This window comes from Somniosus microcephalus, chromosome 26 (genome assembly GCF_052327205.1).
Source record: "Somniosus microcephalus isolate GS21.2 chromosome 26, FLI_Smic_1.0, whole genome shotgun sequence".
NCBI classification, from domain to species: Eukaryota; Metazoa; Chordata; class Chondrichthyes; order Squaliformes; family Somniosidae; genus Somniosus; species Somniosus microcephalus.
The window spans coordinates 28,544,219-28,567,780 of record NC_141012.1 but is presented as its reverse complement, the minus strand read 5'-3'; the positions used below and the strand labels follow the sequence as shown (position 1 = coordinate 28,567,780).

General features: G+C 41.4%; 1 protein-coding gene across 1 annotated transcript in view; it reads left to right on the top strand.

Moving 5' to 3' along the window:
* Positions 1 to 21,218, top strand: part of clmpa (CXADR like membrane protein a) — a 141,560-nt gene extending 120,342 nt beyond the window's left edge. The window contains exons 3-7 of the mRNA XM_085967999.1: positions 1,683 to 1,887; positions 7,425 to 7,592; positions 8,911 to 9,033; positions 9,588 to 9,729; positions 13,493 to 21,218. Of these exons, the coding sequence (XP_085824125.1) occupies positions 1,683 to 1,887; positions 7,425 to 7,592; positions 8,911 to 9,033; positions 9,588 to 9,729; positions 13,493 to 13,778 (924 nt within the window). The 3' untranslated portion in view covers positions 13,779 to 21,218. The remainder of the gene's footprint in view (positions 1 to 1,682; positions 1,888 to 7,424; positions 7,593 to 8,910; positions 9,034 to 9,587; positions 9,730 to 13,492) is intronic.
* The last annotated feature ends 2,344 nt before the right edge of the window (positions 21,219 to 23,562 follow it).

Below are 23,562 nucleotides of genomic sequence, written 5' to 3'. Positions count from 1 at the left end.
CGGTTACTCCAATTTTGGCTGAATTGTGCCGTAAAAACCAGCAGAATCGAGTGGAAACTCCAGGCCATGATGTTTTGTGCTGATGGCAGCATAGGGCAGAAATGGCAAGTGCAAAGGGAACTTTGTCAGGAACTGAACTGATTTTTTTTCATTTTGTTCATCCAATAAGATATTGCTCGTCATCCACTTCGGGAAAAATACTTGGCGACACTTGGAAAAAGGTTCGTTTTCTAGAGCTCAGGTGACCTTTCTTTCCTTGAGTGTCTCACTAATACGTCTTCATTATGGAGGTTGACTAACTTTTTTTCTTCCTTCATCAACATCAGCACCTCTCCATCTCCAGTAGTGTCCCTGATACCTTCGCTGAGAAAATTGCTTTCTTTTCCTGTTCTTTCTTGACTGGCTGCTCACTGCTTTTATGATATTTCTGACGCTGAGTAAGCCTTTTTACATTTTTATTGTATCATATTTACAGCACTTCAAATGCCTTTTTTGATATTTTAGTGGCAGTTTCAGGAGAACAGAGTTATACCAATTTCACAGCTCCCCTCCGTTCACACTTCCACTTGACGCTGTTCCCCATCAGGTCCTGGGCAGAAGCAGTGCCAACAAATTTAGCAATAGCTCTTAAAAGACCCTTGAAAAAGTGACTCTCTGTTGCTGCCCAGAACAAAGGGTTGGCAGGTTTGTATTAATAATGGCAATCTATGGTGAGAGAACCATTGGCTGCAGTCTTTAAACGCTTGATACCAAAGACGGAGTTAAATCTGATGTGTTAAGTTTATTTTCTCTTTCAGCACAAACCATTGCCGGGGTCTTTTTTGTTAACCCTTCCTACCATTTTTGTCAGTTGTTGCTGTTTAATATGACTTTATTTCTGTCTTTGTCAGTTGTAGTTTTGTGTTGCAACACAACTCATGATCTCTCTTGAGAGGCCACCTTGGGGAAAAAAAAAGGAGGAAAGTTTAAACAGCCGTACAAAGATCTATGCACATGTGACAAAAACAGAGCATTGTTGTATAATGTGGATTATTATTGGATTATTTTGTTACTGATCCCAATGCACAGAGTTAAAATTAAATACAGTTGGCTGAGTCACTTAGCTGCAGAGAACATAAATTATGGTCTGGTATGCTGAAAGTATTACTATGCATCTGTAGAAAGAGGTGGTTTAATATGCTAGTGTCTGTTGAGCTCAGAACTCGTAGTGTCATTCTGACCAATAGTATCCCTGATAGCTGTCTAGACAAGTATGAATGTCATACAATTTAGGTCTTTAGCTTCAAAAGATGCTAGAGATTACCCTGACCAACAAACATCCTTGGTAATAGGCGGTCTTTGAATGGCCGATCACCTAATATAATCATAAGAAATCTAGCCTTTTCATACCCTTTGTTCTGGTTTATTTCTCAGTCCATCTTGGAGAAATGCACGTGAAGTAGACATGATCAGATCACAAGGGGGTTACATCCTATAAAATTACAGGCAGATGCCTAAACTTAAGAGACTTGGACTGCTTACTGTAGTGACCAGTACCACTGTACCCTAAAGAATATCTAAGGCAGACCCAAACTTGTAACACCAATCTTGAGCCCAAACATCAGGGGCTCATCTTTTGTTTTAAAATTAGTTGCAATGATGCTATTAGAGATTGATCTGATTACATTCTGTTTAATTCACAGGTGATCACTTATTCATTAGGTTCAGTGTATGAGAATGTAAGTACAGAGCAGAGAGGAAGAATCTCCTTTGCAGCAGATTACCTGATGGGAGATGCTTCCATTAAAATATCTTCCCTGCGGTCAACAGATTCTGGTCTGTACACATGCAAAGTGAAAAATGGAGGAGAGTATGACTGGAAGAATGCTATTAATCTTGTAGTTCTGGGTAAGCATCTGGAAAAATATTAATTTTAATATTGAGTTGTTCGGTAAAGTAAATAAACCTTTTTGTGGGCTTAGTATTAAAAAGGTGTAATAATAATGTCAAAATACATGACAAAGATCTGACAAACATTCTTAATCAATGTGTTTTTTGATCTGAATTACGGTAGTCCAGTCGGCTGTATTAAATTAATTCACTTTTCAAAATATTTTTGAGCACATGCCTATAATAAAAAATCTTACACCTGCACCCCATTCCTGACTTCAAAACCTCACTTCTTGTTGTCATGTTTTTGTCACACTTTTCGCATTATAAACTCCAATGTTCACATATATAATGAAATCCGCTTATGTCAACTTGTCACATTGTTGTTACACTCTCCCACCAATGGCAGCAGTGTCGTGCCTCAGTATAGAGTCTTTCCAGCTCCTCAGTCACGGAAGGAGCGTTTAACACGGCCAGAAATCCTTCCACTACTTCATACTGTTCCCCAAAGGGAACAGTGTGTAGACACGATAAGAAGAAGAAGCCTGTGCTGCAGGGAAGATCCTACGCTTCACTCTACTGCTGCTTCCCAAATTGCCACAAGGTTTGATACTTAATTAGAAAGAATAATATAACATCATTAGCATTATATAAAAATAAAGACAGAATATATGACTTTAGAATGGGGACTGGATTATATGTCTGTGTCCTGGTCCAATTATCCCCACCCTCTAGCTTCACTTTACCCAAAGACTACACTTGATCTTAACTCCTTGTGTGCAATGCCGCTGGAGTTTGACGACTTACATTAAAAGTCTTACGTATGGTGCACACTTCCTGTAAGTGTCATGCTTACTTCCTGTAACACTTTCCCTGTCTCATTTTGTTGCTCACATCCCTGTTATTCTAAAACAGGGTATTCTCTTGTTCACCATGAGCAAAGCTTTCAGAGATAGCTATTATTTTAAATTTGAATTATTGTTAGAAGTGTATCACTGAATAATCCTTGGGCACTGACAGGACATATTACGGGTGACAGGCACCAGTACACATACTGTCGGTGACTACTTATTAAAAATTACTGGGTAAGGGGAACATTTTATGGAACCGGATCCGAGCTTTCTAGACATAATATAAGTTCAGAAGAAAATAAAAAATAGGAGCAGGCCATATGGCCCCTCGAGCCTGCTCTGCCATTCAATAAGATCATGGCTGATCTTTTACCTCAACTCCACTTTCCCGCCCGATCCCCATATCCCTTGATTCCCTTAATATTCAAAAATCTATCGATCTCAGTCTTGAATATACTCAACGACTGAGTATCCACAGCCCTCTGGGGTAGAGAATTCTTAAGAAAGTATCTTTTAATTAGTTTGGGGCCACTAGCTGTAACTGCTGTGCCTTCCTTGGGTCAGTTGTAGGTCAGACAGGCTTTCTTCTTTGTGTGTGCGAGACAGATGAAATGTGAAGGACACAGACATATGTTAGATGCGGGTTTATAGATTTTGTTTATATATGTCATTGTGTTATATTAACAACCATAATTTTATCCCATTATTACTAAACATCTTTCAGCTGACACATTAAACCGAGGCCCCATCTGCTCTCTCAGGTGGACGTAAAAGATCCCATGAGGCACTATTTCGAAGAAGAGCAGGGGAGTTATCCCCGGTGTCCTGGCCAATATTTATCCCTCAACCAACAGCCGCGATTTCCCCTACCTCGGTGGGTCCGTGGCGGGCAACATCGGTGGCGGGTCCCGACCCTGCTGCTGGCTTCAGTCCGCTTTGTAGAATGATTTTACGTTGATAGGCTTGTTAAGCCCGCCCAGCGCATTTGCCGGCCAATTGAAGGAAGTGGGTCTGATGACGTCATTTGATGACGTGTCGCCAGCTGGTTTCCTTAAAGGGACCATGCGCAAATTGATTTTGACCATTGTGCTGTCAGTGTTCGACAGCATTGAGGTGCTGCAAAACACTGACAAGCACGGCACAGAGATGCAGAGCTGCACCCTGGCTCTCCAAGGTCACATTTACTTCACTTGACGCTATACACCCTGGCTGCTACTTAATGCGTCGGGTTGGCACCACCCCACACCAACACCATAAAGCATCCCTACAATGCCCAAGCCATTCCTTTCACACTCATCAGCATTGCGGGGGTACCATTATGTCTCACCATTCATTGCAACTCATTAAGTCACTTCCAAAGATGCACACAAATCTGTCCAAGAATGCAAAGTGTTGAAAATAAAGATTTCAATGTTTGACAGCACATTAGCAGAAACTTTACATGAACATTGGTTAAAACACCCAAGTGCCTACCCTTGTGTGTTGTTAGTGGTATGATTGGACTAGGATGAGGGTGAGCGTGAGGGGTGGCTAGTGAGATGGGGAATTGATAATGTAGATAGAGAGGTGTTTTAGGCAATGTTCATGATAAGTTTCTGTTAATGTGCTGAAAAACACTTTATTTTCAACACTTTGCATTCTTGGACAGATTTGTGTGCAGCTTTGGAAGTGGCTTAGTGAGTGCTGAGACATAACGTAATGGTGCTGTAATGGTGATGAGTGTGAAAGGAATGGCTTGGACATTGTAGGGATGCTTTATGGTGTTGGTGTGGGGTGGTGCCAACCTGGCGCATCATGTGGCAGCCAGGGTGTACAGTGTTAAATGAAGTAAATCTGGCCATGATGAGGCCATTGCTGGCCTCCCGGGCAGCAATGTGCTCGGGTGCTGATGCCCTCTGTCCTGTGCAGCATCAATTGATTGAGGAACAGGTTGGTGTTGTTGGTGTTGCTGGTGTGCCTGGTGCTGCTGGTGTTGGGGCTGACCGTGGTGGGATTCTGAGGACCAAGGTGAGATAGTTTCAATGCTGATGGAATAGATGGCAGGTGAAGTTGAGATGACAGAAGCAAACTGTCAATGGTGAGAGAGGTTGTTCCAATGAGGTGACACTGGATTGAGAGTTTACTCCAAACACTTGCAAGCTGCATAAAGCTCAATCTGTCTTCCAAATGCTGTAAGCAACAGCTTCTAACCTTGGAAAGTGAACAGCTGTGAGATGGGTGCTTTTATAGCACATTTGCAGCTGTCAAGTAATGAGATGATTCCATGGTCATACAACTCCCGACCTGCTTACCTGACGTGATCCCCCGAGCGGCGTGGACCCCGTGGGCGACCTGGTAAAATGGTACAGTGAGCTCAAAATACTTTTTAATGGGCTGTTAACAAGGTCATAATGACCTGAATTGCCTTCCCTGCTGCTGCATGTCGGGTCTGTTCAGTGCTGACAGACCCGATACCTGGGAAAGTTGCGTGGCGGCGGGTTGGCAGCGGGGTCCCGACCCGCCGTCAAAAAAAAATTCCCACCTGACCCGCCCCCTGAAAAATTCCCCCCAACATCACTAAAACAGATTATCTGGTCATTATCACATTGCTGCTTGTGGGACCTTGCTGTGTACAAATTGGCTGATGCATTTCCACATTTACAACAGAGCCTACACTTCAAAAATAAAAAGTACTTAATTGGCTGCAACGTGCTTTGCGATGCCTGAGCTCATGAAAGGCGCTCTGTAAATGCAAGTTATTCCCTTCTTTAAATATATTAGAAGCCGATTTTCCTCAACTGTGGAGGAAACATGCCAAACATCAAGGTCGCAACTTCAAAACAGAGAGACTGCAATTCTGAGTTCACGTACGAGTCGAGTCATAGATTTGATTTATTTTAAAACTGATTGAAAGTGGAGTGGTGGCAGTCACTGGTTGTGCAGAGATTTGTTGGCAGAAATAAACAGTACATTTTCCTGGAGCGCCACCTGCTGTATATTCAGAAGAACTGCATGGAATAATTATTGCAAAAAAAAAGTAATTTTTTCCAGTCTACTTCTCTTCTGCTCTCTGAGACTTTACTTATGAGGAGAGACCAAAGAAACTGGGGCTCCTTTTATTAGAACAAAGGAGGTTAAGAAGAGATTCAAGAGAGGCATTCAAAAATTATAAGGTGTTTTGATAAGGTCAGTCAGTCAGGAAAACTATTTGCATTGGTTAGGAGTCGATAAGTAGAGGGCATTACTTTAAGCTAATCACCCAAGGAACAAAGGGAGAGGTTCGGAGAATTTGCTTTATGCAGGGGGTTGTTAGGCGACAGAATGTCTTACCAGAAACGGTGGTGGAAGCAGAATCCATAATACCTTTTATAATAGAAGTGAATAAAATATTTTAGAAAGAACATAATTAAAAGTGTATGAGGTTGGTTAATATGTAGCTTGCATTGATCCATGGTATTCTGTCTGGTGTATATGTGCCTTATTGAGTGAGGCGTTAAGGAATAGTGGTGTCAGAAGCTATTAAGCAGTGGCAGATCCTGCTAAACATACAAAACAAGCTACGTATTGTGCTTTCAAGTACAGCTTCTTTATCATCAATGCTCTATGCTGTCAAATACTTCATAGAGTCATAGAATCGTAACGGCACAAAAGGAGGCCATTCGGCCCATCAAGTCCGTGCCGGCTCTCTGCAGAGCAATCCAGTCAGTCCCATTCCCCCGCTCTATCCCCGTAGCCCTACAAGTTTATTTCCCTCAAGTGCCTATCCAGTCTCCCCTTGAAAACATTGAGTGTCTCCGCTTCCACCACTTCCGTCAGCAGCGAATTCCAGGTCATCACCACTCGCTGCGCAAGAAAGTTTTTTCTCACATCCCCCCCGTATCTCTTGCCCAAAACCTTAAATCTGTGTCCCCTAGTCCTTGTACCATCAACTAGTGGGAACAGCCTTTTCCCATCTAGCCTATCCAAACCCGTCATAATCTTGTACACCTCTATCAAATCACCCCTCAACCTCCTTTGCTCTAATGAAAACAAATCCAGCTTCTCCAACTTGTCCTTGTACCTATGATCCCCTGGAACCATTCTGGTAAATCTCCTCTGCACCATCTCAAGGGCCTTCACGTCCTTCCTAAAGTGTGATGACGAGAACTGGATGCAATACTCCAGTTGTGGACTAACCAACACTTTGTAAAGGTTCAGCATAACTTCTCTACTTTTGTACTCAATACCTCTATTTATGAAGCCCAAGATCCCATATGCTTTGCTGACCACTCACTCAATATGTCCTGCCACCTTCAGGGACCTATGCACCTTAACTCCCAGGTCCCTCTGTCCCTGCACACTCTTAAACTGTGCCATTAAGTGTATATTGCCTCTCCCTGTTCCTTCTGTCAAAATGCATCACCTCACACTTCTCTGTATTAAATTCCATCTGCCACTTGTCTGCCCATTCTGCTAGCCTTTTCTGATTCTGTGGGAAACACTGCTTATACCTGTTTGGAAGACATATATGATTTACAAATAGGAGTTTTATTGACAGTTGCACGAACCATGCAGTACACAGATGTGCCTATACAGTACTGTACTAACATGTATCTGAATTCCTATCCTTTACCTAATATGCATTGTAACTAGCTATAATGGAGGGAATTAACAATGCCTGTTATAAAATGCAATATACTGATTAAAACGTGTGACCGCAATCAAAATATCTCTGTTCTATTTCAGTCAGACCTTCTAAGCCCAAGTGCTGGACCCAAGGGCAGTTACTGAAAGGAAATGATATCAAACTTCAGTGTAAATCAGAGAAAGGCAGCGACCCCATCCTGTATAGGTGGGAACATCTTTTGGATTCAGAAGGACACCAAGCCAAATTTCAACCCAGTTCACGCATAGGTTGGTGAATAAAATTTTACAGAAGACTGGATTGTGTTCCATACCCACATAGGACACGTTTTCCAAATCAGGGTGCTATGCTTATACTCATTTCTGTATAGGACAAAAGAATTCAAATCAGATTTATATGGCTAAAGAAAATACTTGAAACATTCAACAGGTTAGCCAGCATCTGTTGTGAGAACAGATGGGTTAATGTTTCAGGTGTGGTCCATTCGTCGGAAGTGGAAGATATTACAGATGAGTGGCATTTCAACAGAAAAGCTGTCCATCTGTGACATCTTCCAATTCTCAGGAAGAATCTACAGCTGAAACGTTAACTCATCTGTTCTCTCCACAGGTGCCGGCTGATCCGCTGAGTGTTGCCAGCATTTTCTTTTTGTTTTGATTCAGTTTTCCAGCACTTGTAGTTTTTTGCGTTTTGTTTAATGAAAAATGTACGTGAGCAGTAGTAGTCGCTGAAATGCCCAGTTATGTTACAGCACTGCAGTGAGGGGGCTCTCCCTCTGGTGTTATGTTCCCTTAATTGTCCACAATTTCACTCTTGTTGAGGATGACATTAGAATTTTAAAATGACACAAGTGAAAATAGAGATATATCTTGTTGTTATAATTGAGCTGTGATATTTGGCATAATGGGCATCTTAGCACCTGAAAACAGCACAAACCATATGGTTCAGAGCCAAGCATGTATTTTCTCCCTCCTTGGACTACTCCATACACAAGGTCCAACGTCCAATATCGCCAGACAGCCAAAGACTGCAGAGTACACGATCCAACCTGGATCGGGGGGGGGGTGGGAGTCATACCCACAATTCCCCTTGTGGTGAGTTCCTGATCTCTGCTATGCCATCAAGGGAGGCACAGAGTGAAGGCAAAGTGCTTTCCAACAGAGAGAGAGATGGAAACCCAGAAGGAATCTCATGTTGGGACACATTCAAGCACTTCCTAGTGTCCAGTTACTAAGTGTCATTTACCTCGGCCTGGGAGAAGGTCGTCTGCTTGCCTTCTTGGTCAGAAAATGTCATGTACATAAAAGAGAAAGACGTGAAAGAGAAAGGAAGAAAAAAACCTCACAATAGAGAGTTCTGCAGGGGAATATAGCTCAGTGAAAATACATGATAACATAAGAAAATACTCATTCATTCAGCAAAAATGTGGTAGAAATTTTCAGGAGTTGCAAATGCAAGTCTTTCTTTCAAACATCTTAACGGTTTCATTTACAGCAATTTACTCTTTGAGGTAATCTTTGAATTGTTGGCTTGTCAAATGCCCCGTGCAGAATTCACCACGTAACTAAGCTGAACTTTCTTTTTCAGATTCAAAAACTCCAGAAATGCTGTTGTTGAGGAACTTGAGCCACGTGAACGCGGGCCTGTACCAGTGCAGTGCCACGAATGAGGCAGGGCAAGAAAGCTGCTTTGTTGATGTCACAATTATACGTGAGTTATCTACCTGCATAAACAATATCAAAGAATTTGAGCATTGCACCCAAGTGTGTGCAGTCAGCAGTACAGCTACAATCAAGTTTATTCACAATGAAACTTACAGTGGCAAAGAATAATTAATGATGCTTTATGGGGAGAATGAAGACGTTTGTGTCATGTGACGTATTTTAAAATTTAGCTTCTTCCGTGTGTGTGTGTGTCATGTAAAAAAAATTACATGCAAAACTTTGATCTTTTTAAGTAAATGCTATCTGTGTGGCCTGCTTAATTATGAGGATCATAGGTCAAATGTGACAGAGTGGCAAAATAGAAATTTTGAATTTACAATTACCATGTTCATCAATAATGAGCACAGAACAGAAATAACTTTAAGAAGTTCAAGAAGGTAGTGGAAAACATGTCATCGAAAAGTTTTTTTTTCCACAAGAATGGAGTGCCAATATAAACCCACATTTACACTGAAAACAAGCACATGCATACTTTCATTCAAATTAATTTAATTGGACAAGAATGTCAATATTAATTTGCCTACTTTCTTTTATTTCCAGATGTGATAGATCCTGGGATAATTGCTGGTGCTGTTATTGGAGTTATAGTTGGGCTACTGTTAATCTTCCTTATCGTCTGGTTCACACTGTACAGGAAAGAAAAGCATAAATATGAGGAAGAGGAAATACCAAATGAGATCAGGTAGAGTTGCAATCAGCGGCCTAAGATGCACAATCACGGTAGTTTACACGGGTTTCAGGCCTTTGATCCCTTAGATTTTGGATATTAACACTGACCTTGTCACTAATCACTGGTGAGGTAAGACAGAGATCTGTGTCTGTGCAAATATTCACTGTCCCATCCCTGTGACATAATTCTAACCGCAGAAAAAGCGCCTGTTTCTGCACCAGTGCGATGTTTACGTTTCAGATACCGTTTATTCTTGTGGTTTCTGATCCTGTCATTGTGCCACACGAACATTTTCAGCACTGTGCCAAGTGTGAGAGAGGCTACTTCCTAAAGGTTGTGCAATGCTTTTGCCTCACTACCAGCTTCAGTACAACCAAGCCCATCTTATTTCTACTTTTTTTAAACTTTAACTTTGAGTGTTCTGCCAACCCTTTTTAACACAGCTGAAAACATATTGGGATTGTACAGGAGCTGTTAAGTACCACCCCATTCTTGAGTTTTGAGCACATATGTATGGAGCTCATGACCGCCACCAACTTAATAGTGGTGGAAACATATTGGGCCGTATTTTCCGATCGGAGGCTTCCCGCGTGCGGAGGCCTCCGATCTGGAAAAAATCTACGTACTTACCTGAGGGCTCCCGAGGTGAGTATAGTTCCGCTCCTGGGTCTCTCCAAACTCCAAGTGTGCAGGGCCCAGGTATCCCAGAGGCGCAGGTGGTTCGCAAGCATCCCTGGGAGGGAGCCAATAGGAGACGGGAATCTCCCTTCATACACTTGACAGATAGACCTGTCAAATATATGAATGGAGATCACCCCAAAAACACTTTAAAACATTAAATAAATTACATTTTTAAAATTAGTTGAAATTACAATAAATTAAATATTTTAAACAAAAATTTAATTTTTTGAAAAAAATAATGTAAGTTTTTTACAGGGCTAAAAAGAAACTTACCTTTTTGAAAGTATTTTTAAATGATAAATGAGTGAAAAAATGTTTTTTTTAAACTTTTTTTCAACTCTTATCCTGGTAAAAGCAGGCTTTACGCCTGCTTTTACCAGGCGTAAGAATTCTAAGGGTTTTCTGCGGGCGGAGGGTTTCCAGAAAGCGGAACTCTCCCCCCGCAGAGGCCCTTCTCCAGGGCAGGCGTCCGATCTGTCAAGAGCATTCTTGACAGATCGGAAATGCCGGTTTTCAGCGCATGTGCTGTGCATACCTGAAACCGGCATTTCCGATGTCCCTACGGGTGGGTACACAGCGCGTACACACCTGTAGGCATCGGAATATCCAGCCCATTATATCACCATGCTTCCCAGTCACACTACTGCTTAGGTGCTGGTGGTATTGCTCCAATATATGCACCATAACAACTGCAGGAGTGTGATTTCCAAACTGGTGGCAGTCGATGCTGAATTAGAGGATACACTAGATTCCAGTGCCAAAGGCTTTTTATTTACCATTTTTAACTTGCCACCAGACAGTAGAGATCTTCACCTCTACCCGAGATGATTTTGAATCCAGTTCTCAGAGCTGAGAGAACAATGCCTTAACACATGTCACATGCACTCTGCTCACTCATTGCACTAACCACTACGACTGCAGTAGAAATTTATGTCAGTAGCTATGTAGTTTCCTCCACTTTGGAAGGCAAAAAAATAAGCAGCCTGTCTGACCATAGTTTAGATTAGAAACTATTAGTTAGATTGAACAGTATCAAACACAAACTTTAGATTTACCGTAGTTACAGATGTTACTACTCTCTTTGCAATATTGAAAACGACAAAGGCTATTCTCCCGTGCTGTAAGCTGGACTGGAAGCATGTTCCCTGACTAAACACATGTGGCAGTTCACTGCCGACCAACCCACGGAACCGCTGGATTTCCCCAGCTAGCACAGAACAACAATATCTCCCACCTACAGAACTGGTCACTAGATAGACTACAAAGAATCATGACGTTTCTTGCCCTCGCCCTGAACTAGAAAATTTCATTCACTTTGCTTTCACCCTTCCCTCACCTTCACATGGTCCATCTCCGACTCTTCCCTTCCCTTCCTCGACTTCTCTGTCTCCATTTCTGTGGATAGGCTATCAACGAAAATCCACTATAAGCCCACTGACTCCCAAAGCTACCTGGACTACAGTTCCTCCCACCCCGTTTCCTGTAAGGACTCTATTCCATTCTCCCAGTTTCTCCGTCTCCGCCGCATCTGTTCAGATGATGCCACCTTCCATATAGTGCTTCCGACATGTCTTCCTTTTTTCTCAACCGAGGATTCTCCTCTACCGTGGTTGAGAGGACCCTCGATTGTATCTGTTCCATTTCCCGCACTTCTGCTCTCACCCCTTCCCCTCCCTCCCAGGACCACGATAGGGTTCCCCTTGTCCTCACCTTTCACTCCACCAACCTCCAGATTTAACGGATTATCCTCCGCCATTTCCGCCACCTCCAGCGTGATCCCACCACCAAGCACATCTTCCCCTCACCTCCCCTTTCAGGGACCGCTCCCTCTGCGACACCCTGGTCCACTCCTCAATCACCCCCAACAGCCCCTCCCCTCCCCACGGCACCTTCTCGTGCAAGCAACACCTGCCCTTTTACCTCCTCCCTTCTCACTGTCCAGGGCCCCAAACACTCCTCCCAGGTGAAACAGCGATTTACCTGTACTTCTTGCAATTTAGTATACTGTATTCGCTGCTCACGATGCGGTCTCTATATTGGGGAGACCCAACGCAGATTGGGCGACCGCTTTGCAGAACACCTCCGTTCAGTCCGTAAGGGTGACCCCGAGCTTCCGGTCGCCTGTCACTTTAATTCCCCACTGCACTCCCACTCAGACCTCTCCGTCCTCGGCCTCTTGCACTGTTCCAACGAAGCTCAACGTAAGCTCGAGGAACAGCACCTCATCTTTCGATTAGGCACTTTACAGCCTTTTGGACTCAACATCCAGTTCAACAATTTCAGACTATAACCTCTGCCCCTATTTTTTCAGGCGGCAGCCGTTGATGATTCTGCCATCCCCATTTACAGCATTTCACCACTCCTGCCTTCCACCCTATCACAGACCGTCCCTTTTGTTCTTTCCTCCTCCCCCCTTTCCCTGCCTCTGCACCTGCTTAAAATCTGTTACATCGCTAACTCTTTCCAGTTCTGACGAAGGGTCACAGACTGTGGTAAACCACTGTTATACCTGTCTGTATGTGTATGTGTATTCCACTAGGTACAGGTCTGGACATGCCTCGGCTGACTCCTCCCACTATTCCAGGTATATAAGTGACTACCTCCCAGTCCCTTAGTATTCTGGACGGGTCGACCACTCGAGACAAGACCTTCATTCTTTAGTTAATAAAAGCCTGATTGTTACTCGCTTAACCTCAGTCTTTTGAGTAATTGATGGCGCATCATAGACCTGAAACATAAACTGTGTTTCTCTCTCCACGGATGCTGCCTGGCCTGCTGAGTGTTTCCAGCATTTTCTGCTTTTGTTTAAAATATATAGACCTTGTTACTGTTATAAATGTGACTGAAAGTCCCCATTTGTCTCCCCTTCCCCCTCTGTGGGGAAGGACTAGCATCCACTTGCCACCTTCACAATGGCATGGCCGAATTCAGAACCCTCAACATTGGGAATTGTAGGTGGAAACCAGCTCCAATGAGTTGCTTAACCAGGTCTCATGCAAAAAATGTGTGCTGTATAAAAATGGATCTGCTGTTTCTTTATCTCACTTCAAACCTTGGGTTATACTGTGCTATTTTCTTTCATTGCACTGAACAGGGAAGATGCTGAGGCACCAAAGGCAAAGCTTGTCAACACGCAATCCTCAGTGGGGACAGGAAGCACACAGTCTGGTTCCTGCTCAGTCAAGTCCATCCGAAACGGCACCCCTTACTCCCAGCAGCCTCGAACGCCATCAACCGAGGAGGACAAGACACCCATTACTTACACGCCGATAGAGGAGGCCAAGATTGATAGGAATGGAGCAACCCAGGCACATATGAAAAGAATGGGAGCAGTCCCTGTCATGATACCGGCCCAAACCAGAGCTTTTCAGACAGTGTGAGCATAGCTTGATTAAGAAGGGGAGATGTTTTCCTGGGTAATTAAGGAATTTTCATTAGCTAACTAAACACATTAAATTTAAGGCTGGACAGTCCGAGCTTCCCCGCCCCTTTCCCAATTTTGACATGAGCAAATTATGTTGAGTAAACAGGATGCATTTACCTAAACCAGACATCGCCTCATATAATGGCTGGATTAGGGAAAAACTCCAGAAAAAATAGATTTCCATTGAACAGATTAATCTATTTTGCACATCAAAGTTCTTAGCCAGGCTTCACTGACCCTTTCATAATAAAGCACACACAAGGAAGTGATTCATTTTAACTCTGACTGAATTCTGTCTGAATTTGCTGAACCTATGGAATCGTCAGATATGAGGGATATTTTAACATTGTTCAGAACTGGGTTAGTGATGCCATGTTTCAGAGCGTTATTGAAAGAAAAGGGGAGGCACTCAACATTGTATAGTACTCTGATTTGTGACCTGCTAATGGTTTTGGTTTTGTAAAATATACGCTGGAATCCTCCGGTGTGAACATTCCTGACAGGCCCAGTTGTCAGCAAAGTCCCAATTTGTTCCTTACACATTCACAGTCAGTCCCATATTATCCAAGCCTGATTTTGAACAACCTTCTTGTCCATCCCAACCTATTGCATACACCAGGATTCCTCGGAAATTGCAGGCTGTGCACATTTAGCACTGACACTCGCAAGAAAAGCACACCAGTGGAGAATAACATTCGAGCTGGGCATCTACAATAAGCAGTTTAATACATTTTCACCTATTTCAAAATCAGTGTTAAAATTATACACAGTCATCACAGCAGTGATATATCTTGATATCAGCTCAGTATCAGTGGCACTGGAGGATATTGGTTACTGGCAGCAAAAATCCTGGAAGTGACAAATATTGAAATGAAATGATGTCTATTCGTGCCGAGTGTGTACAGCAGTACATGGTGTTTAAGTGTGCGCACTGCCTGCCCAGTGCATGCTGCACAAGCAAATAAGAAATCTTCGCTCATTTTTTTCCCCTAAGGTTGTCAAATGTACAGTTTTTAATCAAGTGATACTTTTTGTTTTTTGATTTAAAAAATTTATGACACGGGCACACCATGTTGTACGGTTGTGTGCTGTCATTCCTGTCTTGTGCCTCATAATCAACTTTGAATATCTTTGATATTCATTGGTGAGTAATCGTCAGTAACACAACCTTACCATGCGCTACAAAAGGCTTGTGATATCACCCTAGGAACAGTAGTAGGTCATTCAGCCCCTTCAACCTGTTCCACCATTCCATTAGATCTTGGCTGATCTGTAGCTCAGCTCCATTTACCCACCCATGCTCCATATCTCTAGATACCCTTACCTAACAACAATCTATAGTTTCATTCCTTTTATTGTTGAGATTGTGCACCTGACATAATGTGCTACCACTTAGGGCATTAACTGGCCAGAATGCTGCCTCAGAAGATTTGATCTCGATCTGATCCATAAATTTTGTAACTGGTCCATGATAATATTACCTCACTATCCCCAACATCATGAGGACTTTCTTCACTCTCTCTTTATCCCACCTAGATTTCTCTTATATTTTAGATAGTTTAAGAACGTAAGAAATAGGGGCAGGGGTTGGCCACACGGCCCTTCGAGCCTGCTTCGCCATTCAATAAGATCTTCGACCTCAACTCCACGTTCCCGTCTGATCCCCATATCCTTTTATTCCCTTAGAGATAAGAACATAACAAATATAGTGGAGTTTATAGATCATTTTTCTAAAAAATGTCATATCAGGTGGATTGACATCATAATTAAAAAATTGTGGACAGGGATTACAATTCTTACAGTTCTTACTGCCAGCTAGAAGTCAAGAAAACTGGCAGGAAAATGGTCCTGAGTTTTATGCTGATAAAAATAAACAAGAAAATTAGTTTGCTAGAGTGACTAAAGATCTCAGTAAGTTGAGAAAATTTATTAGACATCTGAGAGAATAACAGATCCACTGCTTCACATCTCACTGCTTTCTTTATGAGACTTGCATTTACAGATAATTAATTTGTTTTAGCTAACTCATATCCAAGATTATTTGGCTGTCTGATCCTTATTAATCTTTTACTGGTGGCCTGTGTAGAGTCAGTGGTGTCTCCTACAAACACCCGTTTAAACTGTTTTCCTGAGAGAATTTACACAGAGTTAAAATTGGTGCCTTTCTTGTGATTATTTCAAGGCTGCACAAATCTTGGAGGATGCCAAAATGGATGACCCCACGGTAAACAAAATTACATACATCGAATTTACAGCAGAGTAACAGGCCTTTCACCCCAACTGGTCTGTGGTAGTGTTTATGCTCAACATGAGCCTCCTCCCAACCTACTTCATCTAAGCCTACCTCCATAACCTTCTATTCCTTTCTCCCTCATGTATTTACCTATCTTCCCCTTAAAGGCATCTGTGCTATTTGCCTCAACTGCTCCTTGTGGTACCAGGTTTCACATTCTAACCACTCTCTGGGTAAAGACGTTTCTCCTGCATTCGTTATTGGACTTATTGGTGACTATCTTGTATTTATGGCCCCTAGTTTTGGACTCCCCCACAAGAGGAAAGATCTTCTCTTTGTCTACACTATCAAACCCCTTCATTAATTTACAGACCTCTATTAGGTGGTATAATGCTGCTATAACATCAGTACAATTGCAGTTATGTTACAAACTGCTCCTTCTCCTGCTTTAAGTGATATCAGTTATGCTCACAGTGAATTTACCTTTCAGCAGAACTGCTAAGGGCAATAAAACATCTGTTGACTCTATTGCATTTTAATCATGCAGGTATTACCTGCTAACTCTAGTACATACTGTTTGCCTTAATAACACCAATGACAGAGAATGAAGTTTTGTTGCGAGAATATGAGACTTCCACAGCCTATAGTACAGGGAAGGAAATCTTCTCCAGAAACTGCAGATGGCTCTTGGGTAATGATTGATTGCAATGAGCAACATAAGCCTGTTCCTCATTCGTTCTACTGGTGTTCAGTAATCACTCTTCATAAAATTCTTGCCCTCAAGCTCCAAAGGCAAACTTTATTGTCATCCACGTATGTTATATATTGCTTCCAGACTCCCCCAAATTCTATACTTGACAAGCATTACAGCCCCTTCCAAAATAGAGGTCTGCACTTCAACTTGTGTTGCCTTAGCCTCAGTGGAGATAATGGCCCAAAAATTGCTGTCAAAATAATGGTGAGGCTAATAGCGCTCGCCGTTATTTAAGTGCAAATGCCACAGCAACTTCAGGCGAGGGCAGATGCACAATTAAATGCAGAAATCCAAAGTTGCTGTCCGAGATGCTCCACTCTGCCATTAGCTTCGCGAAAACGGCATCCCGCAGCCTGGCTCCCTGTTAAAATGCATTGAGCGACCGTGAAGTTGCTGTATTTGCACGGTCGATGGGAAATAATCACGCTGTGGAATGTTAAGTCAAGTCACTTCAAGTCTAAGTACCCTTTTAACGACGTGTTAAGTGTTAATTACTGCCAGTCAATCTTGCTGGCACTGAAAATAAACTATTACAAGAGTGGACTGTCATTCCTTCAGGTTTTAATTGTTGCTTGAGATTTTTTTTCAAATTTTTTTTAACTTTTTCTTTTTTTCCTCTCTTAATCCAATCTTTCTTTCCCTCTCGTTATTTCTCTTTCTGCCTCAGATTTGACGTTGAGTTCACCATTCTAACTTACACTTTCTGGTTCCATCTCTGCCCTGTTCATTTCACAATCCTTCAATCTGATTGGTTAAGGAGATACACAGTTGCTTGTCCTGTTCACTCAGGTCCCAGATGCCCTGTAGAGGGCACCGCGCCGTTTCCATCTTACACTTCCAGCGACTTGCAGAGCAAAATATCATGGAGATTAAACAGACAAGGGAAGTCTAACTAACAGTCAGTGCCGTTTGTTGACCTGCCACAGCAATTTTTGATCCAATATGTGTCCAACAGAACAAATGGGTTGTGTCTACTAGATTTTAGAAAACTGGTTTCTGCTGATTAACTTCACAAGATGCCTGATCATTGACAGTTACTTTTGATCTTTTATTCTTTGATGCTGGCTTACTGTCAAAAAGATGGCCCAAGAATTACTTTGAAAGAAAAAAAACTGTATGAATCACAGTGCACATTTTTACGTAATTATAGACCTGATCCCTAAAGATTGGGTGGGGGCATATGACAACAATGCTTAGTTACTACCAACACTGTATAAACACCTGGGAAGCATAGAGTCCATAACCGTAGGGGATAGGGAATTTGTGTTTGCCTGACATATGGGACATGGTGCAACATATTGGAATTCAGGGACATGGGCCAAATATAGTTCAGAACCACTGTACTCGTGTCATTCACACAGTGAGAACATCTTTCAAAGCAGATGTTTTCCGCTTACTGAGATTCACCATGTAACAACCAGGGGAAGCTGTAAGGTGCAGATTTTTTAAATCTTGTGTGTACCTACACGGTCCTTAATATAAGTTAACAATGAAGGGAATTTTGCAAGATAAAATTTTGCATAAAATTTTTAAAAATCTTATCAAAGACAACCGTTAATTTGGTAAATGCACGTTCAAAAGTAAAAATGAGCAGATAAGTACATTTTTGCCTGCAGAGGCATCTGTACAAATGACCCAATGGTCACGGCACAGTGGGGATAGACCATTCCATTCAAAAGGGACACGAAAGCTTAGCTAAGATGTCTGCTCTAGGCAGACAATTTCAAACTTTGTTTACTTTTATTTTTATATATATTTAAATAATTAGAAAACTTTGTGTTCATTATTCTGTAAATATTTGCTTAAAGATTTAAAAAAACCTGCCAAATTCCATCATTTTTGTTATTAATGAGAGGAAGTCTGAATGCAGCACTTGGTGATATTTGTATTGAAACCATTGGCTCGTTGCCTTATACAAGCATTGCCTTTTCTCCAGTGTAGCTTAGGGAGTTGCAAAACTTTATTGTGCCTAGTATAACTTAACCAAGCAACTTTGTGAAAGTCTGGTCATTGGATGGGTTATATTTGCATAACCAATCAAATTATTTACAACTAAAATACCTATTGGAGATTTCTTTGCTGCTAGGTTGAGCTGTTACAGGGTAAAGTTCATTCATTTGGTTTTCCTTGCTCTTATCGTGAAAATCATTTCACCGGCTGTGGGATAGAATGTTGTTAACCACTAGTGAGGTGGTTTACCTGTGAAAGATTTTGTTGCAAATTTTCAAACATCCTGACAGCGAAGATTTGAGTTTTGTTTTAAAAAGTAAAATTGTTACTACATTGTTGGTTAAAAGGGATATAAAGGGAAAGCTTGTTTATACCAAACAGGACCTCTGAAAAGAGAAATGATGTTAAAATACAAACCAGTCAGTATTTAACGATACAGTAATCACAAGCACCAAGCCTATAATGTTGTTTAATCATCCATCGCTTCCCATGCAGTGTGTGGCAGTACCACTGCGTAATCACTCAACTGTACTTTGCAGAAAAGTTTTCTTAATTTGTTCTGTAAATTTAATTTTAGCTTTTAAAATTCTTTCTATAATTACAAGCTTTATAATGAACTGTAACATCCTAATGTGAGTATGAAACTTCACAAGTGTATGAAAAACTACAGAACATTAACTTTATTTCCCAGTTTTTTTTTAAGTTCTCCCCTCCTATGAAGCTCACCGCACAATACAGATGTGAGGGTCGGCAGGTGGTCTCCTCCTAGACCTCAGCCAGTATTGCTCATTAGCCAACTGGATGATTCTCAGAACTTCCCTCCCTACGTGTGAAGATGATCTTGGCTTTTACGTGGTGCTCCCTCCACTCCGCCCCCCCCCTCCACAACCAATATCAGACGCGTGGATCTAAATCCTACCCGTGTGGCACGGTATGTGGAGCACCAGTATGCCGAGAAATAATATTAACTTTAAACGATCTTAAGTATACCAGCTGCTGCAGATTTAGTGTGAAGCATGTTTACGTTTGAATTTAAAATGTACAAGTGGAGTAGCAGGCAGAGGTACTATTTAGCAAGAGTTAAATACTGAGCAGTAGAGATAAAAATAAAAACTGTGAACGCTGGAAATCTGAAATCGAAACAGAAAACACGGTCATGTACAGCAGGCCCATTAGTATTTGAAAAGAGAAGAGCCAGGCAAAGGCTGATAGTCACGACTATTCTGACAAAAGTTCTTCACACAAAATGTGAACCTATATTTTCTCTTTTCAGTTGTTGATAGGCCTGCTCTGTATTTACAGATATTGTTTTTTATTTCATGTATGTATATTGAATCATTTGAAGATTACACGTCGAAAAACATTTCCGGAGCAAATGATTCCAGTTTTTAAAATACAGGGCAGGCTTATTATTTGTGTTTTATGTTTTGTTCTTATTGTCTTTTTTTAAAATAACAAATATTGTACTGCAAGGTTTCCGAACTCTCATTTCCACTCACCAGCTGTGCTCGACAGCTTTACATTGACAAATTTACATACTGAGGGAAGATAATGAAATGTCCAAAGCTTGTAACTACAAAACCTAGAGTGTCATTAATGTGATTAAGTAAAACCCTGACATAAAATTGTGGTAAAGATACTAGGGAAACTGGATTCAGCTTTCCTTAAGGCACCGTGGACCCTAGTTCAACGAAATGCAAGTTGTTGTAGTTAAAAACAAACGGTACAAAAAGATTATATTGGACTGACACTTGGTGGTGAATGAAGTGCCAGCATTCTTTTGTTCAGGAGATTATGTTTATCTGCTATTCCTTTTAGTAGTATTTCAAAATACATGTTTAAATGAAGCACTGTAATAGTAACTTGCATCTGACTTTAGTGGGCAATATTTCAGTTAAGGTAAACCTTTTACATTTAACACTCAATAGGTACTGTAAATTTTTTATTTGTCTAAGATACGAAAAAGTACAGATAAGATGACCATAATCTTCCTTGCTGCAGAAAACTGTGACTCAGTCCTAACCAATAGTCATATGTGGAAAGGATAGGGAAATTGCAGAAAGAAAGGAATGAATGGAGCTTTAATTGTGCGATTGAAATAAAATCACTGCTAAACATTAAAAGGGATAGAGAAAACTCTAATTATTGCACTCTGTGGTATTATGTTGCCCTTTTTAATTATATGTTTGAAGTTTCCTTCTGCTTCAAAATGCTTCATCAGTAACATTAAAAGCACTTCAACCTACAAGGGATCATCTTTGAACTGTCATACACAATGCATGTTCACATTTCAATGCATAGTATGACATGAGAGAAATGACACTGTATCCTGGATAATGCAGCACAAATTAATGTAAAGAGTTTCTCATTTCAAGTGTAAATGTATATTTTTGTAATTTACCACAGCATTTCCTGGTTTGGATGTTTTAAATATTCTCCAGTAAAATAATAAAACACAATTCATCTTGTGCTTCTTTATTTTTTTTCTAAGTCTGCAGTAGTGGAGGCAAAACATTCATCAACGTGCAAAGATAAAGAAGTGAGAGCGATACATAAAGAGCAACAGTTTTCTAGAGGTCCCTGGATGGCTGTGATTATTCAGTCCTTGCTCTGCGCTAAGACAGTTGGTCTCAGCTGATGACTGGGGCATTACAACTGGCTTCAGTACCCCAGATAGGAGAAAAATCAGCTAAGTTCCCATTGCTGATTGCTGTCCAGTTATTTAAACTGGAAAGTGCATGTGTGTGAATTTTGGGTGGGGACAAGATTGGGCTTCGCAACGATGCCCCCCCCCCCCCAACAGTTGAATATCATCCTGACACTCGTTGTCCAATTTCATACATGAAGAACGGTCACCTGGGTTAAACAACGGGAGGACACCTGGAGCCTCCGTAAACTGTACCTCAACGTAAGTCCGTGCCTTCAAGGGGAGAACATTGGAAGGGAAAAAATAAATGACCTAAATACCTCCCTGCTTTTGAGTAGAGATTACATTGGATGCTTTTAACATGCTGGGTAGCCTTCTACATGTATCAAGATGTTATGTAGGCAGATCAAGCTGAAATAAGGGAGATATTCAAGCATGGGAGGCAGTGAAGAGTCAAAGGGCAGATTCCTAGTGTCAGGTGTCTAAATTATGAGGAAAGACTGGAGACTTGGGTTATTCAGCTTGGAAAGGATGTGTCTGAGACGTCATCTTATAGAGGTATGTAGGGTAGTAAATGGTATGGAACAGGTTAATCTATAACACTACTTCGAAATAAATAGGAGTAGAACAAGGGAACACAGGTTTCCACACAGAGTGCTAGAGGCAAAAACCCTGGAATTATTTAAGAAATGATTAGATGCTGCAAAGGAGGGAAGTGTAGATTTGTCTGAATGGATGTTCAACAAAGGGGAGAGGGATAAACCAGGTAACTACAGACCAGTCAGCATAATGTCAGTACTGGGGAAACTTTTAGAAACAATAATCCGGAACAAAAATGAAGAAAAGGAGAAACTGTTTCCAGTGGCAGAAGGGTCGGTAACCAGAGGAAAGAGATTTAAGATAATTGGCAAAAGAGCCAGAGGTGAGATGAGAATTTTTTTAGGCAGCAAGTTATCATGATCGGGAATGTACTGCCTGAAAGAGTGGTGAAAGCAGATTCAATGGTAACTTTCAAAAGTGAATTGGATAAATATTTGAAGGGGAGAAAATTGCAGAGCTGTGGGGAAAGAGCAGGGGAGTGGATTAATTGGACAGCTGTACCAAAGAGCTGACCCAGGCTCGATGGGCCGAATGTCATTCCTCATCCGTAAGCATCTTGTGATGAGATTTCTGATTTATGTGTGTTTTCTTAATGGTAATTTACAGCTATGCTCCTGAGCAACAGTGAAATCACACTATTGTACTTTAATTCAAGTCCAAGTGGGAGATGCTTTTCCTGCACTGCAAAGTATGGACAAAACCGCTGTATAGCATCATACTAATGAAAATGCCTTAAATGCTAATCTGTCCAAACTCTAGCCCTTCAATGTTTTTATAATCCCCTCCCTTTTTCCTGCTCCAATGGATCCTTTAGGGTTTCTTTCATCCCCATTAATTGGTTAATTAATGTATTCATTTCTTTTGACAATGATTTTCTGGCTGAAGTATACATGTTTGTAGTTGAAAAATTCATTTAAATTAGTTTAGATAAGAGAAAAAGCATCCAGCAGTTCATATAAAATATTCTATTTCTACAATGTTTGCATCTAGCTTTTGTGCGGTTACAATTAGAAATGTAAAACAAATTTACCTGGGCTGTAGCACAGTGACATAGCACCTTGTACGGTGATGTATGTACCTTGTACGGTGATGTATGCACCTCGTACGGTGATGTATGCACCTCGTACGGTGATGTATGTACCTCGTACGGTGATGTATGCACCTCGTACGGTGATGTATGCACCTCGTACGGTGATGTATGCACCTCGTAAGGTGATGTATGCACCTCGTACGGTGATGTATGTACCTCAGAATCCCTTAAGCTGCGATGCTTGGGAAGTCATTAGTTGCAGTTTGGTCAAAAAGCCGGTTGTGATGCAGTACATATGTGGCTATGGAATATTTGAGTTTATTTGACTCCATTTTATTTAGGTGATGTTTCGTACACGATTGTTGCCAGTTGTATAAGTTTTTGATGAATCATTTACGTACTGTTACTGTGTGAGGGTTTTCTGTGCTCTTGCTGCTCCAGAATCCTTGAGGACAGTTAGGGCAAAGAAGTTGTCATGGCCACAGCTGGTGCTCACTGATGGGAACAGTTAACATGCAAGTTGATT